This window comes from Ictidomys tridecemlineatus, chromosome 6 (genome assembly GCF_052094955.1).
Source record: "Ictidomys tridecemlineatus isolate mIctTri1 chromosome 6, mIctTri1.hap1, whole genome shotgun sequence".
NCBI classification, from domain to species: Eukaryota; Metazoa; Chordata; class Mammalia; order Rodentia; family Sciuridae; genus Ictidomys; species Ictidomys tridecemlineatus.
The window spans coordinates 133,167,730-133,181,807 of record NC_135482.1 but is presented as its reverse complement, the minus strand read 5'-3'; the positions used below and the strand labels follow the sequence as shown (position 1 = coordinate 133,181,807).

At 39.3% G+C, this 14,078-nt stretch overlaps 1 protein-coding gene across 9 annotated transcripts in view; it reads left to right on the top strand.

Annotated features, from left to right (window-relative positions):
* Scel (sciellin) overlaps positions 1 to 14,078 on the top strand; it is a 156,965-nt gene that overhangs the window by 84,322 nt on the left and 58,565 nt on the right. For all 9 annotated transcript variants that reach the window (XM_078015763.1, XM_078015765.1, XM_078015767.1 and 6 more), the window contains one exon: positions 12,132 to 12,212. In XM_078015763.1, coding sequence (XP_077871889.1) covers positions 12,132 to 12,212 — 81 coding nt within the window. The remainder of the gene's footprint in view (positions 1 to 12,131; positions 12,213 to 14,078) is intronic.

Sequence of the window (14,078 nt, the reverse complement as noted above, 5' to 3'; positions counted from 1 at the left end):
TGATACATAGAACACTAAATCAAATTACTGAACATGTTGAGCAGCTGCAGTTTGGAATCAGTTAAAATATTTTCTTTTTAAACTGGTTCAACTGCATTGACTTCTAGTTATATGAACTACTAAGTATAGATTATATTTTTAGTTTAAAATGTCCCTTCCCCTCACACTATTATTAGACATTTCTCTATGGGTGACATCTTTCATGGAGCTACCCAAGTGGGAAAATGTGAACTAAGTGTTCTGCTAGTGACAAATTTTTTTTTTAAGTCTTATAAGATCCATCCGATTTTGTCTTGATAGACAATTGCTGGCACTTTTCCTTAGAAATATTTATTACTTATTTCCAAAATAACTTCTTATTTTTGTCCTCTATTCATTCTCCCAATATTAATGTAAATTATCACTATAATAGGAAACTGGTTATATAACTGTAAAAGTATGCAAGGATTATTCATGAGTTAGCCTCTCATGCTTCAATGCCTGTTGAGTTTGTGGATCTCTGTTTGCACAAAAATGTCAGTGCTTAGCTCTAAGCTCTCCCAATTTATGCATTGCTGGATGCGATTTATATGAAAGATGAAATGACTTACAACGCTCCTATTTTTGGTTCCTGGTTTACATCCATAACATTAGAATGAGGAAAAAGAGATTATTGGGCTTTGCTGATCAATTTAGATATTCAATCCTATTTTTAGAGTCACAGATTATTAGTATAATGACTGAATCAAAAGACTTCTTTCTGAGGATCAGAGATAATGTCACGCCAAGCTTTCAGGAAAAGGAGAGAACCCTAACAATTTAGCAATAGCTTTGATTTCTAAAGTGCTTTTCTTTGGAAGAGCTCAATGTGCAGCTTCTGTTTCTCACCTTTACTGCCACTGCATTCCCAGGACTGATAAGTAGCCTTTTTGGTAAATGCTGAAAAATAGAAGAAATTATTAAAAGATGAAAATGGGGAAAGGATTCAGAAAGGAACCTTCGTCCCCAAGGGAACCCAGAGTAAATGAAAATAAGTCAAAAACAGATAAAATGGCTGAGTGCCGTGGCACAAGCCTGTAATTCTAGCAGCTCAAGAGGCTGAGGCAGGAGGATCGTGAGTTCAAAGGCAGCCTCAGCAACTCAGTGAGATCCTGTCTCTAAATAAAATAGAAAAAAGGACAGAGGATGTTGCTCAGTGGTTGAGTGCCACTGAGTTCAATCCCTGGTACCAAATAAACAACAACAACAATCCACCAGATAAAATGGGGGACTATGATTTTAAATACTACTTACTACTACAGTGCTAAACTTGAATATTCGTCTTTATCTTTCATGAACAGAGTCATATACTTCCACTCTTCCTCTGCTCTACCACCTTCTCCAAAAGAATTTTCCCTCGGGAGAAGCTGGGGTGTGGCTCAGTGGTGGAGCACTTGCCTAGCACATGTGAGGTCCTTTTCTTCCCCTGTTCTCTGGGCAGCCTTTAATACCATGGATCATCCCCTCCCTTGCTGGTTCCTTTCTTGACCAATATATCATGGAAGAAATCAAATTTTTGGATTTAAAATGTTAGGATTTGAAATGTGTGTGGGAATTATGTTTGGGTTAAAACTAACTTCAGGCACAATGGAAACTGTACCTTGGGGGTCTCAAACTTGTTTATCAACAGAAGAGCTCATGATTATCTATCTATCTATCTATCATCTACGGTCTATCTCTCTATATGTACATTTGTGCCCCATTATTGCTCCCTCATCTCTTATCCACACAAGTTCCTAGAGTGATATATTATAAAAGAAAAATTGAAACATGTCACCTTGCCACATAACAGTTATAGCACATTGTCATCATTTTAGATTACAGATCTACATCCTTAGCATTGATCTCTGGTGCTGACCTACCCTCCATCCTTCAGGACTTCCCTTTGCTCTTTTTAAGTTATTTTATCTGTTTTAAATGCTCTCTATATGCCACCTTCTATATAAGATGCTCCCTATATACGTTAGCTTGTAAGATACCTTTTGTCTGAAATATTATCTTCTCCCCATCCAAGGCACCTGAGTTCTTGTGGCCACATTTTCATCTGATTTCTCTTCAAAATTTCACTTCTGAAAAAAATATTTTAAAAAATTGAAAACCTCCAAAACTGAAAAAAAGGAAAAATTTTACTTCTGATTTATCTCTATTCTGTCCTCTCATTTCCACACTAGCCTAATGGGTGTATGAATTCACCCAATATTACCTGCATCAAGCTTTAATAAATATATAGATATAATGGGTGATGGCAATTTATCTCAGAAGCCCAGACCAAACTTTATAAAATGGAATATTAGAAATCCCTGTTGTGAGTTCTTTGGCCACCCCATCATTATTCATTTCTCACTGGCTGACATTTCTCTTCAACCTTTACCCTGTTGCTGTTCTGCTCAGCGTCCCCTTATTCCTTTCTTTTGTCTCCATTTTTCTTCCCTTCCCCTCATGCCAGGCAGGTTAGGTCTTTCTTTGCTATGCCTCACTATCCTCATAGCCAAAACATAATATTATTCACTCTTTGAGAAGCATTCTCTGCTGCCTTTTACAACAAAATTATTTCCTCATGTCACAGTGATATCAACATTTAATTACAGCCACACTCAATACATCACAACAATCACTGACCCGTCTGTCCTCCTTACTCTGCGTATTCAATCATTCTTGTAGTGAGTTCAAGTTATGATGTTAAAGAAAAAGATATTACCACTAGGTGGCAGTAGCACCCCACAAGCTTCATTTGGGTGGCGCTTTGACAGGTTTTCTGTGGCAGGTGTCACTCATGGCAGGAGGCTTTCCAAAGGCAACTGCATTGGAGCCACCATCTAGAAGGGTAGGAGGGTAGATGGACTCTTGGGGGTGGGAGGATCAGAGAGGGAATCTAGGAGATGTGACTCAGCAGCATGGAGGGGAAACATAAGTGTCAGAGAAGGCTGAAGGCAACAGCAGCTTGGTCCCTCCCTAACCCCCCACGGTGGACAACATGAGTATACAAATGACCATAGCAGAAGCTCCTCTGTGGGTCATGAGAAGAGCATCCACTTTCTCTTTTAGATCTGATGTTGTAGGAGAGATTCTAATGGGACTCGAAAGACAGGTCCTGAGAAAGAGATGGGATTTGGAGGAAGGAGAGTAATTATGCGTTGCTAGGTTTTCAAGCCCAGGGTGATTTTAAAGCATAGTGTTACACCAGTCAATGCAGGAAGAAATAGGAGCAGAATAGGGAGGAGCAGACGGGGACTATACAGTAGGTCTTAAGAAGCCACCATGGCACTTGTTTTGAGCAGCTAGAATCTGGGATACTAGAGGGGTGCACTTGTGGAGGTGATCCCCAAGCAATGAAAAATGTCTGGGGATGAGGGTGGAATGTGCTCAGATAAGAGCTGGTGTGTGAGATCCTGATTTGAGGATAATCCAGGGACTTAAAATATATTACATTCAGAGCAAAGCTACCTCTGGAGAAAATGTTAAATGAGAAAATCATGTGCAATCTTGATGTGTGTCTACATGCCAGGTGGTGGAGGAGGAGCTAAAAAAAATGAGACCCTAGCTACTGAGTTACCTGGTAAATAGAGGTGTAATGGGAGGCAGGTAGGGTGAAGGTAGAGTAGGAAGTGGATTCTACCACGCAAATCCACTTCAGACCACCCTTCAAAGTCTGGCATGAATCTTAGCCAAGGGGGTTCTTTTGTCAAGTGAACTCTGAAAGCTTCTTATGTCTGTTTCACGTTGAACTCCTTTTTTTCTCTCTCTCCAAAACAAATGTAAATCTCTAGCTATGTGATAAGAATATACTTTCTAGATGCCAGGAATGTGGGGAGATATAAGACCCAACCCTATTTTAGGGAATCTATCAGAGAGTCACTGTGAGCCAGGATCACTAAATATGAAGGCTGGTCCTACCGAAAGTGGTCCTTGGGGGTAGAATGCTGACGAGGATGGAGAGAGCCACAGAGCAGGAGGCAGCACGGAGAGGAGGCAATAGAGTATCCACTTGGGGAACAGAAGACTCAAAAGACACAGTGCTTGAGGAGCATCTTAAGGAATGAGGTGCAAAGGGGAAGGGATGGGGAAAGGAGAAGGAGCTCTAATGCCAGAGAGTTTGGCATGAGCATCACTGTGTGGGGGTGTAGGTGTGTGCACGTGTATGTGCTTGTGTTTGAGTGTATCTGCATGTGCAGCACTATAGGCTTTCTATCATCACAGGGTATTATTCTCTGCATCCATTCTTTATCAGTTATTTTTAGTTGTAGCAGGAAATTCAGTAATTTCAAACCCGATTTTCATGCAGAAAAAAATGTGGGTTTTTTTTAGCATAAAATGTTATAGGAGATGTCCATTCATAACTTGCAGAAGGCTTAAGGACCTCTTCAAGATATCGTGTTTCTATTTTAGGAGTTAATGCTGTGTTGTTATATATAATTGGAGCTCTGACCCTGTGGTAGAGATCCTGAAGTATCTATCAAAGAAAGCATGAGTGTTGTCAACACAGGAAACTATCAGAAGGTCAGAGCCAGTGATTGGTTTCCCCTTCCCCTCTTCCTTCATTTGAAGAAGTGTCAGAAAGCCTGGCACAAAGCAGTTTGTCAGAAATCACTAGTGTGTGTCTCAATCGGCCAAGCTCTTCAACTCTTTCTCATCGTCTTTGGGCCCTTTAAAAGAGTGAGAATGTTTTCTGGGCTTGGGGATGATAGACCTGAGGGATGGAAGTCACATTTCAGTTCTGGAGAATCCACATTGAACTTCTTTTCAACATCAGAACCCACCATCAAATCTGGGCCCATTCAAATGCCTCTGACTTCACATTAGGTGACTTAAAGATGCAGTGGTAAGATGCCATGTAAGGTGCAGTTAAGAAACTCACCCGAAGTCACTGGGCACTGAAGCGCAGGCCTGTAATCCTAGCAGGAGGCTGAGACAGGAGGATCATGGGTTCAAAGCTAGCCTTAGCAGTTTAGCAAGGTGCTAAGCAAATCAGTGAGATCCTGTCTCTAACTAAAATACAAAACAGGGCTGGGGCTGGGGCTCAGTGAAAAAGTGCTCCTGAGTTCAATCCCCAGTTCACCGAAGCCAAAAGACCTGGATAACAGTGTGAATGTTCATGAATGTGACCCAGTATACTGATTTTAGAAAGAACAATAAAGCCATCACCTCTACCATACCTCCAACAAAACCGATTTCTCTCTTCTTTTTTCCTGTAACCATTTTTGAAGATAGACAAAAAAAATAATGTCCGGTAAAAATTTAAATAATGGACACATACCTAGGAGAAGTAGCATATAGTGAGATATTTCCTGTATACCATCATTATTTCTCATCCTTATTTGTTTCCACCTCTTCTTCTTCAGTGGTTTTCACTTCCAAGTAGCTGATTGGTAGAGTCACAGCAGGAAAAAAAAAATTCCCGATTGAGAAGGGAGTTGCCATGGCAACCTTGCACTATAGTTATATTTTTCTGTCTGTAACTATAAATGGTAAAATGTAACCTTTCTAATTTTGCTATAACATTTTTTAACTCTATTGGTACCAAGTCCTCTACAAAGTTTGATACCACACTATATACAAACATAGGTTTCATTTTTATCCCGACAAAAATCTTTATGTTATTAATTAGAATCTTTTATAAAAATTAAGACTCTCTGACATTCAGTAAAATGTCAAAGCATTTAAGATTTTCTGACATTGATTAAAATATTAAAGCATAACAGTGGTTTAAAAATCATACCTAAATGCCGAAACATTCAAATAATTAAAACATTAAACGGTCGTAAAGGTGTATTATTTTTATTATCGATTTATTTATTTCGGTTCTGGCGAAGGTGTATTATTTTTTGGAAATTGTTGTTTGAGCAGAACAAAGAAAATTGCTGGAATAGAATGAACATCTTAACCTGTAGCAACAACTTGCTGTCTCCTCAGTCCTACAGGGTCAACCTACATGTCCCTGGTCTCCTAACACTTGTTTTAAGTAACTCATACATTCAACCAGCAATGAATGAAAACCACCCCTACTTTGCCCAACCCAGATACCCACAGCCCCTGCCTCCCTCAGAGCCTCCTTTGTTCCACCTTTGCCAGGGGAGCTCCTTGGGATTGGCAAGACAGAGAGGCTCCAGGTTCAAAGCCAGAGATGAGGAAGAAGCTGTGAGATCAGATACCCAGAGTCAGCGACTCTGATAAAAACATCGCCCTGCCCCAGCCATAAAAACAAAATGGTTTGATTAAGAAAAAAGAATTTTTTTTTTCACCATTCAGTAGCAATTGCCTTAAGTTCTATCAACTTTATTTCAGTTAATATCAGGAAAACTTTGGCAGGTGACAGGGGCTGTCTCTGCTTATTTAAATGTCGACCTTAATGTCACTGACATAGATCAGATTTCTTTCCTGTGATAACTGGGCAGACCTGGAACACATTAACTTGGAATGGAGTTTCACATTTTGTGGTGAGCAATGGAAGATGGCTTCAGCGAGGAGTCCCTGGGAGGCAGGAGGTTCTGGATGGGGTCCTATGGGTGATAGACATGCTGGCTCTGTGGTCTGTGGGGCACTGGGAGTGGGAGATGGAGTATTTAAGGATCAACATTTTTCTTAAGACTCTCCTTATACTCTGGAAAACCAGCAGGGGGCACTTCTTTGTCTTCTAATCTCTCTCTTCTCCGCTATTTGAAGAATGTCACATAAGTGAAATCCCACTCTACAGCCTTTTGAATCTGCATGATGCATGGAAGATTCATCCCCACTGCTGGGTATATCAATAGTTTATCCCTTTTCATCGCTGAGTAGTGTTCCATTGCATGGATGTACACAATTCATTTATCCATTCACTAATGGAAAGACATTTGGTTGTTTGCAAAGATGTTTTAAATGTTCACATACTTGTCTTCATATGAACATATGTACTCATTTCTTTTGAGAACATGCCTACAAGTAGGATTGCTAGGTCATATGATAGGTGCATGTTTAATTTTATAAAAATCTGCTAATATGTTTTCAAAGTAGCTGTTTCATTTTGTGTTCCCTCCCACCAGCAAAATCTAAAGTTTATAGTTGCTCTATTTCCTTAACATCACTTAGTATTTACAGTCTAAAAAATTATGTTAGTCATTCTAATAAGTGTGTAGTTTATCTCATCATGGGTTTTACTTTGCTTTTTCCTGGAGACAAATGACATTGCAATTTTAAAATACATTTTTTTATTATCTGTATGTCTTCTCTCTCATGAAATACCTTTTCAAATATTTTGCTTATATTTTTCTTTCTTTTCTCTTTTTTGGTAGGGGGATACTCTATCACTGAGCCATATCCCCAGCCCTATTTTGTATTTTATTTAGAGACAGGGTCTCCCTGAGTAGCTTAGTGTCTCACTTTTGCTGAGGCTGGCTTTGAACTCGTGATCCTCCTGCCTCAGCCTCCCAAGCTGCTAGGATTATAGGTGTGCACCACTGCGCTCAGCCTTGCCTATATTTTTGCTGTTTATTTTACCTTTCAGTGAGTTTTGGGGTTTAAACAAAAATTTTTGTTTACAGGTCCTTTGTTGAATAAGTGATTTACAAATTTTCTTCCAGTGTGTGGTTTATATTTTCAGTCTTTTAACAATGTATTCCTTAGAACAAAAAAAGGTTTTTAATTTGATGAAATCCAACTTGTTAAGTTTTGTTCAATGAATTATGTTTTTGATGTGATATCTAATAACTCTTTACCTAACCAATGATCATAAAGATTTTTCTTCCTCAGTTCCTTCTAGAAGTTTTACAGTTTTATGTTTAACCTATAGGTCAATGGTCTAGTTTGAGTAGATTCCTTTTTTAATGCTAAAATGTTTTCAGTTTCATCTTCTAATCTTTGGACTGGTTTTGCTATGTCTTTGAGAAAACATCTAAGAGCCAAAAATATTTATGACTTAAGCAGTATTTTAAAAGTTCCTTGTGTCTCTTAACCAAACATCTTAGTGAATTTTCTGTTTGCTCTAACAAAATACCTAAAGATACATTAACCCCCTTTAAGGACAGCAAAACAATAACCTGTTCATTTTCTAGGTCCCATGCCTTAAAGGTTCTACTGCCTCTTAATGTGGCAATACTGAGGAACCAAGTCTCTAAAATATGAATAACCAAAGTCTCTAATATATGAATAACCAAGTCTCTAATATCTGACCAACCAAATCTGAACCCTGGGACCAACTAAAGTTGATATATGTTCTTCCAGCTTCAACATAAATTTAAATTTCATTAACCACAACAGCATCTGCATACATTTGAAAAGTATAGTATGTGGATATCCAGGTATTTAGTGTCTAGCTTACGCTCAGGGCTTTGCAGATGGAGAAGTCTTCGCAATAATTCTGCCCTCCTGTGGTCACGTGCTGGTTTGCCATCCACAGATCTGCATCAATCTCTTTCTTTTAAAGATAAAGAAGCAGAGGTTCAGAAGGAATCAGCTTCCTTATCAGGGTCAAACAGAGAGTTGGTGGCCCAGCTAGTCTGGAAGCTGAGTCTCCGGGATTCTGGTCCAGCACATGTTCCGTGACTGTGCTTATGACTGTTGGAAATGGCCTCTAGTTGCTAGAAAGTGAGTCTTCACTACAGTAACCATTCCTCTGAACTAGGCCTTGCATTATACAAGTTCTTTGAAAGGATGGGCCATGTTTTCTAGACCATGAATGCCCAGTTTTGCACATCCATTGCCGTCTTCCCAACATTGTAATTGGGCAGCTGTGGAATCAGTGCTTGTTGAGCCAACAGCTCCTTCCAAGCTGGTATGTACGGAGGCCCCATCAATATCAGTTCCATCTCCTTTGCCACTGATGGAATAAAAATCCTGTTTGTGAAATGCAAAAGCTCCGCCCAATGAAAAGTGAAAACAAAACTCACCATTAAATATGAGGGTCAATTGTTCTTGGTGGAGCCTAGACTTGTGTTGCAGTTGTAGAAATGTTTGCAAAGTCAGACTTGGACTAGTCTCGGAGCCAAGCATGTTATCCAAAGAAGACAAAATGGAAAGAAGTGATCTTTGCAGCAGCTTGTGGAAATGAAGTAATATACTCAGCTTTCTTCATGCTGATATTTCTTTTAGCTCTGGTCCTTTGTACTACAATCTGCAAGTTGTCATATGTTTCTTGTGAAAACTGCCTTTTTATTCCTCAAAGCTGTTCTTTACAATTTTAGCCACTACTGTGGTGGCATGGATCCCACAAAGGCCTTGTGGGGGAGGACAGAGGGGAGAGCTGGGGTCACCTCACCCCAGCTTAAGCATCATGTCTTCAAGCGGAATTCAATCAGGATCACGCCAATAAATGTCTTTTGTTTCCTTCTCTTCCAAACACCCCAGGCCACAGCTTCCTGCTTGCTGCTGGCATTTTAATCCCCTGCTTGGCATTGCCTCGTGCTCTTGGCACAGTATGAATGACTCCTCTCATCCCCTACCCCCACCCCAGGCTTGGGCTCTGTCATCTGTGGCTATCATTGCAGAGAGGCCCATGAAGGCCCTGGAGGTGAACTGAAGTCAAGTGGCATTGCCTGTGCCCTGACCCTGTCCAGTACATGGACACCTTGGAACTAAGGATCCTCCTCTGCTTTCCCTGGTCTTTACAACCTCACAACCAGTATTTTTTTTCCCCAAGTGCTCCTCAGACCATCCCAGATCTCCTTCTGTTCTATCTATCTCTACCTCCCAGACCCACCCCATCAACATTTACCTACCTCTTTGAGACCTTAGATGTTCTAACATTTAACATTGCTTCAACATGGTCCTACCCTAAGCAAAGCTTGGCCCCATCCTCTTTCTCCTTGCGGTAATCTACCTTCCCATCTTGTTACCCCTCTCTGGTCTGTCCTCGGATATCCAGTGCCCTGTGCAGCAGCCTGATTATCACTCAGGATGGACCACCTCCTTCTGCTTTTCCTCTGCTTCTGGCAGGGGAACATTGAATCAGCTAAGACACACTGATACACTAAAGGTTATCACTTGTCACATATACCCAACACAGGGATTTTTTTTTTTGAGAAAAAAAAAAAAAAAGATGTTTTCAATACAAACAAAATAGCCTCTAACTATAGAATCTGACACTGAGCCAGTAGCGGGAAGCTATTTCCAAGCAAATTATACCAGTGTTCTCTGCTCTTCTTCTGGCTTCAGAGCCACCATCAACACAAGAGCCAGGAGACTCACTGTTGCCCCACCGTACATCCACCCCCGCGAAAAGCCTCACCACTGCCCACTGCCAAAGAGTCGTCAGGACAAATTCCATCATGTCTTCCATGCTCATGTCTGTGGATCTCTATAGAAACCCCAGGCAGGACCATTCTCTCAGACTCCGTACCCCTGACCCTAACCCAGTGTGATGTCATCCTGCCTCTCAAAGCCTTTCATTTGAGCCATTATTGTCAGTTAACCCCCAGTTAATCCATATCAGAGGATTAATGCACTGATTAGGTTAAGGCTCTCATAGCCTGATGATTTCACCTCTAATTTCCTGCACTGTCTCCCACATGAGCTTTGGAGGGACACTTCATAGATAAACTATAACATATTCCTATTATGTTTTTTTGTCCAGCACCATGTTCTACCCAGACTGCTCATATCAGGGTTATCGATGATGACCCTGTTGTCAAAACCATGCTGGTTTTCCAGTCCTTGTGTTTTTGGTCTATTAGTGACATCGGACAGTGCCAATTACCCTTTCCTTGAAACTCTTCTCTCAGTTGCTTTCAAGATACCACACCTTCCTATTTCTCTTCTTTTCTTTTGGGCACTCCTCCTTGGGCTCTTATGATGTTTCCTACTCTTAGGCTTGACCTCCAAATACTGTAGGAGCTGACAGCCCAAACGTTGACCCTCTTTTTGTCTCTGCTTATACTGACTCCCTTGGTGATCTCATTCAGTTTCAAGCAGCAAATACCATCTCCAAGATGATGGTGGCCATATTTATATGGTCTTCTTCTGGATATCTTCAGGGTGCATTCCATCATTCCCTGGAAGTCTCAGCTCACATTTCACCTTACAGAGAAAACAAATAGTGCTGTATTCTTAATAAAACAGTGTTGCTACCCCTGCTCTCTATCCCCTTACTACATTTATTTTTCTACATAACTCTTTTCTCTCTCTGATACACACTTAGAAGTATATTGAAAACCTTTTGTAGACAGGAACATTGTCCATCTCCTAGAGTGTGTTGCACATAGAAAGCTACCAATAAGTGGCTGTTGAATGAAAGCATGATCTCATTCAGTCCTGACAACACCCCAATAATCCTATTAGAAGGATTATTACAGATGAACAAACAGCATTAGATTAACCCACTGTCCCACAGCTGGCAATTCAGGCAGACTGACTCCAGAGTGTGACTACCTAGCATGCTGGTAGAAGCCAGAGGATCCTTGGAGTCCAGAGACATGGATACTTTTATTGGATACAGAGTTTATCTTGAGGACAACAGAGAACATTGTGGGAGGTAGGGGTAGTGACATGCCCTTGGTAAGGAGTTGACGCCATTGAAAATATACATGTAATTGTGTGTCTCCAGTTCTTAGGTCACTAAATCATGCTAACTCAGAGACTACTTTGGTACTTCATTGGCAAGTTTAGGCCAACAGTATATTTTATACTTTGCAAACATCAAACTGGCTTGTACTGACAATATTTAAGTTCGATTCAGTTAAAAGCTTCAAAGCAACTTTACCTTGAGGTCTGTGAAATTGAAAGCCTTTCTTGCTGTTTCCATAGCAGTCTGATGGTTGATATAATTCCTAAAGAAGCTTATATGCTAAGGCCCAAGAACCCTTCATTACATTCATGAGCTACTGACTCAAAATGCCATGACTTGAGCTAGATAGACTAGTGAAGTATTATGCCACTTAAAGAATATATTATAATTTAAACTATAATTAAAGAAGAGAAAGTTTCAAAAAAATCTGATTGAATGAACCTTTTAAAGATGCGTATTTGAAATATTTGACTTCTTTAAAGTTTGGGCTCCATGGATGCTGACCTTTCAGGGCCCTCACATAAGGGGATTAGAAGATGTAAGAGATGTTTTCATGCAGGAAGTAGATGTGTTAGGTTAATAGATGCTAAAATCCACCATGTTTCCATAAAAAAATGAACTGCCATTTTCTGTTTTAAAGGGACCCAACTGTTCACCCTCCGATACCTCCAAAGCCTAGATCTCCTGTTCCTTCTCCTAACCAGCTGAGACCAGATAATAGGTAAGAACTGGCACTGCAGACTTTATTGCCAAAATGAAGTTCAAGGGAAATGGGAGTAAATGATCTGGGATCCACTTTGTGCCAGAGGTGAGGATGTTTTGCATGCACATTCACAAGTGAAGCACATAGAACTTTTCCTGATTTTATCTGTTAACATGCTTGTGTATTTATGTTTGCTTTTGGATGCTAATTCCTATTACTTGTCTTATGGAGATGCACTTTCGAGATAAAAATGGAACAATATATTCATGTTCATGTATTTGTGCTTAGGCTTCTTATATGTTAGCTTCTAATATTCACATAATGATGTATGTATGTACTTGGCATATATATTATATACATATACACTTATAAACCATATTAAACTATATGTATACATATTTAATTGATATTTACTCCTAGTTAAGTTTCCCATTAGAAGCTCTATAATCTGATGAAAGATGTCCTTGAAACTTTGTGTTACTACTGAAATCCTCAATTATGTTAGAAATACCTTTTGGGATTGCCTTTTATTTTTTCTTAGCTAAGAAGGATAGTTTAATTCAAAACTCTCAAAAAATCTGAAAAATATTTGTATTAACTTGTCTCTGAAGAAGAAAAAACAGAGACGCTTTTTTCATGTGAACCTGTCACTCTATAATTAATAATTAGAAACATATTCAGAGATTTAAAATCTTCCCAAGTCTTCCTGTTCAATTGCTTAATAATCGTGAACCATTTTCAAAACCTGCATTCCACATTTCCATTATCATTATGAGATTAAAAATGATATCAGTGAAGACTGAATACATTAGACTTGTCTTTGATTCTTTAGTATTTTTGCTTTTTGATGGTGATTTTTCTGACACCATGTAAGACACAATTGTAGAGCTGTTCTTCAAAAAGTCACAGCTGCAGAACTTCAGTAAGAGCGTGACTGGCTGGAAGTGCCCACCATGAAGCACCTTAGGTGTTCATCCTGTTGGGATAAAACTCCAGATCTGAACTTCTCTCCAGTGGAATTCCACCGGATCTTTGAAATTTTGCCCTCAGGATGAGAGCATGTATATTTTCTAATGAGTTAAGAAAATATCTATCCAACAAACCAGTTAATAATATGGATTAGATGTGTAACTCTTCATTTGTTCAATGGTTATAATTGTCCCATTAAAACAGCTTCTCAGACTTTTTCTCTTACCCGATTATTTTTCTTTTACTCTTATATAAAAGAAATATTGAGCAATTAAACCTTAATGTAAATAGGATTTTTTAAAAACCCAAAGAAAATTGCCTTGTACCACCTAAATTCTAATCTAAAAATCAGCAACACGTAGTTAACTTTAGATTTTCCAAAGAAGCTAAATTTCACAGGAATTGGTCTAGTCAATTTTTACTACTCGAATCTTTTTCTTCCATAAATGATCTGAAAAAATAAAATTGGGACAACTTGCATGTTTTTTTTTAAAGGCTGATTACTTTAATCACAGCAAGATGATTTTAATGAAAGAATATGAAAGGGAAGTGTTTCCTATGTAATTAACACATGTCCTCAGGAGAACAAAAAATAGTTGAATACAGCTCCTTGAGAGCAAGCAAGCGTGTATAAGTAGGTCAACCAGATACTGAGAAGAGCAGAGAAAAGCCTGATGTCATAAATTGTGACAGAAGCTAGCACTGTAGAATTTGATGCTGTCAGCTCAATGGGGCCATTCTCATCGGGGTAGTTGCATTTGAAATATAGACTTATTTCCTGTCTTGTCCAAGCAAATGTATTTCTTGACAGTTATCAGATGGGATAAGTCTTCAAGGAAAACATCATCCCTTTGATGCTTAATAACAAAAAATATTCTTAATATTTTAAAATGTTATTTCATTATCTAATGGAGA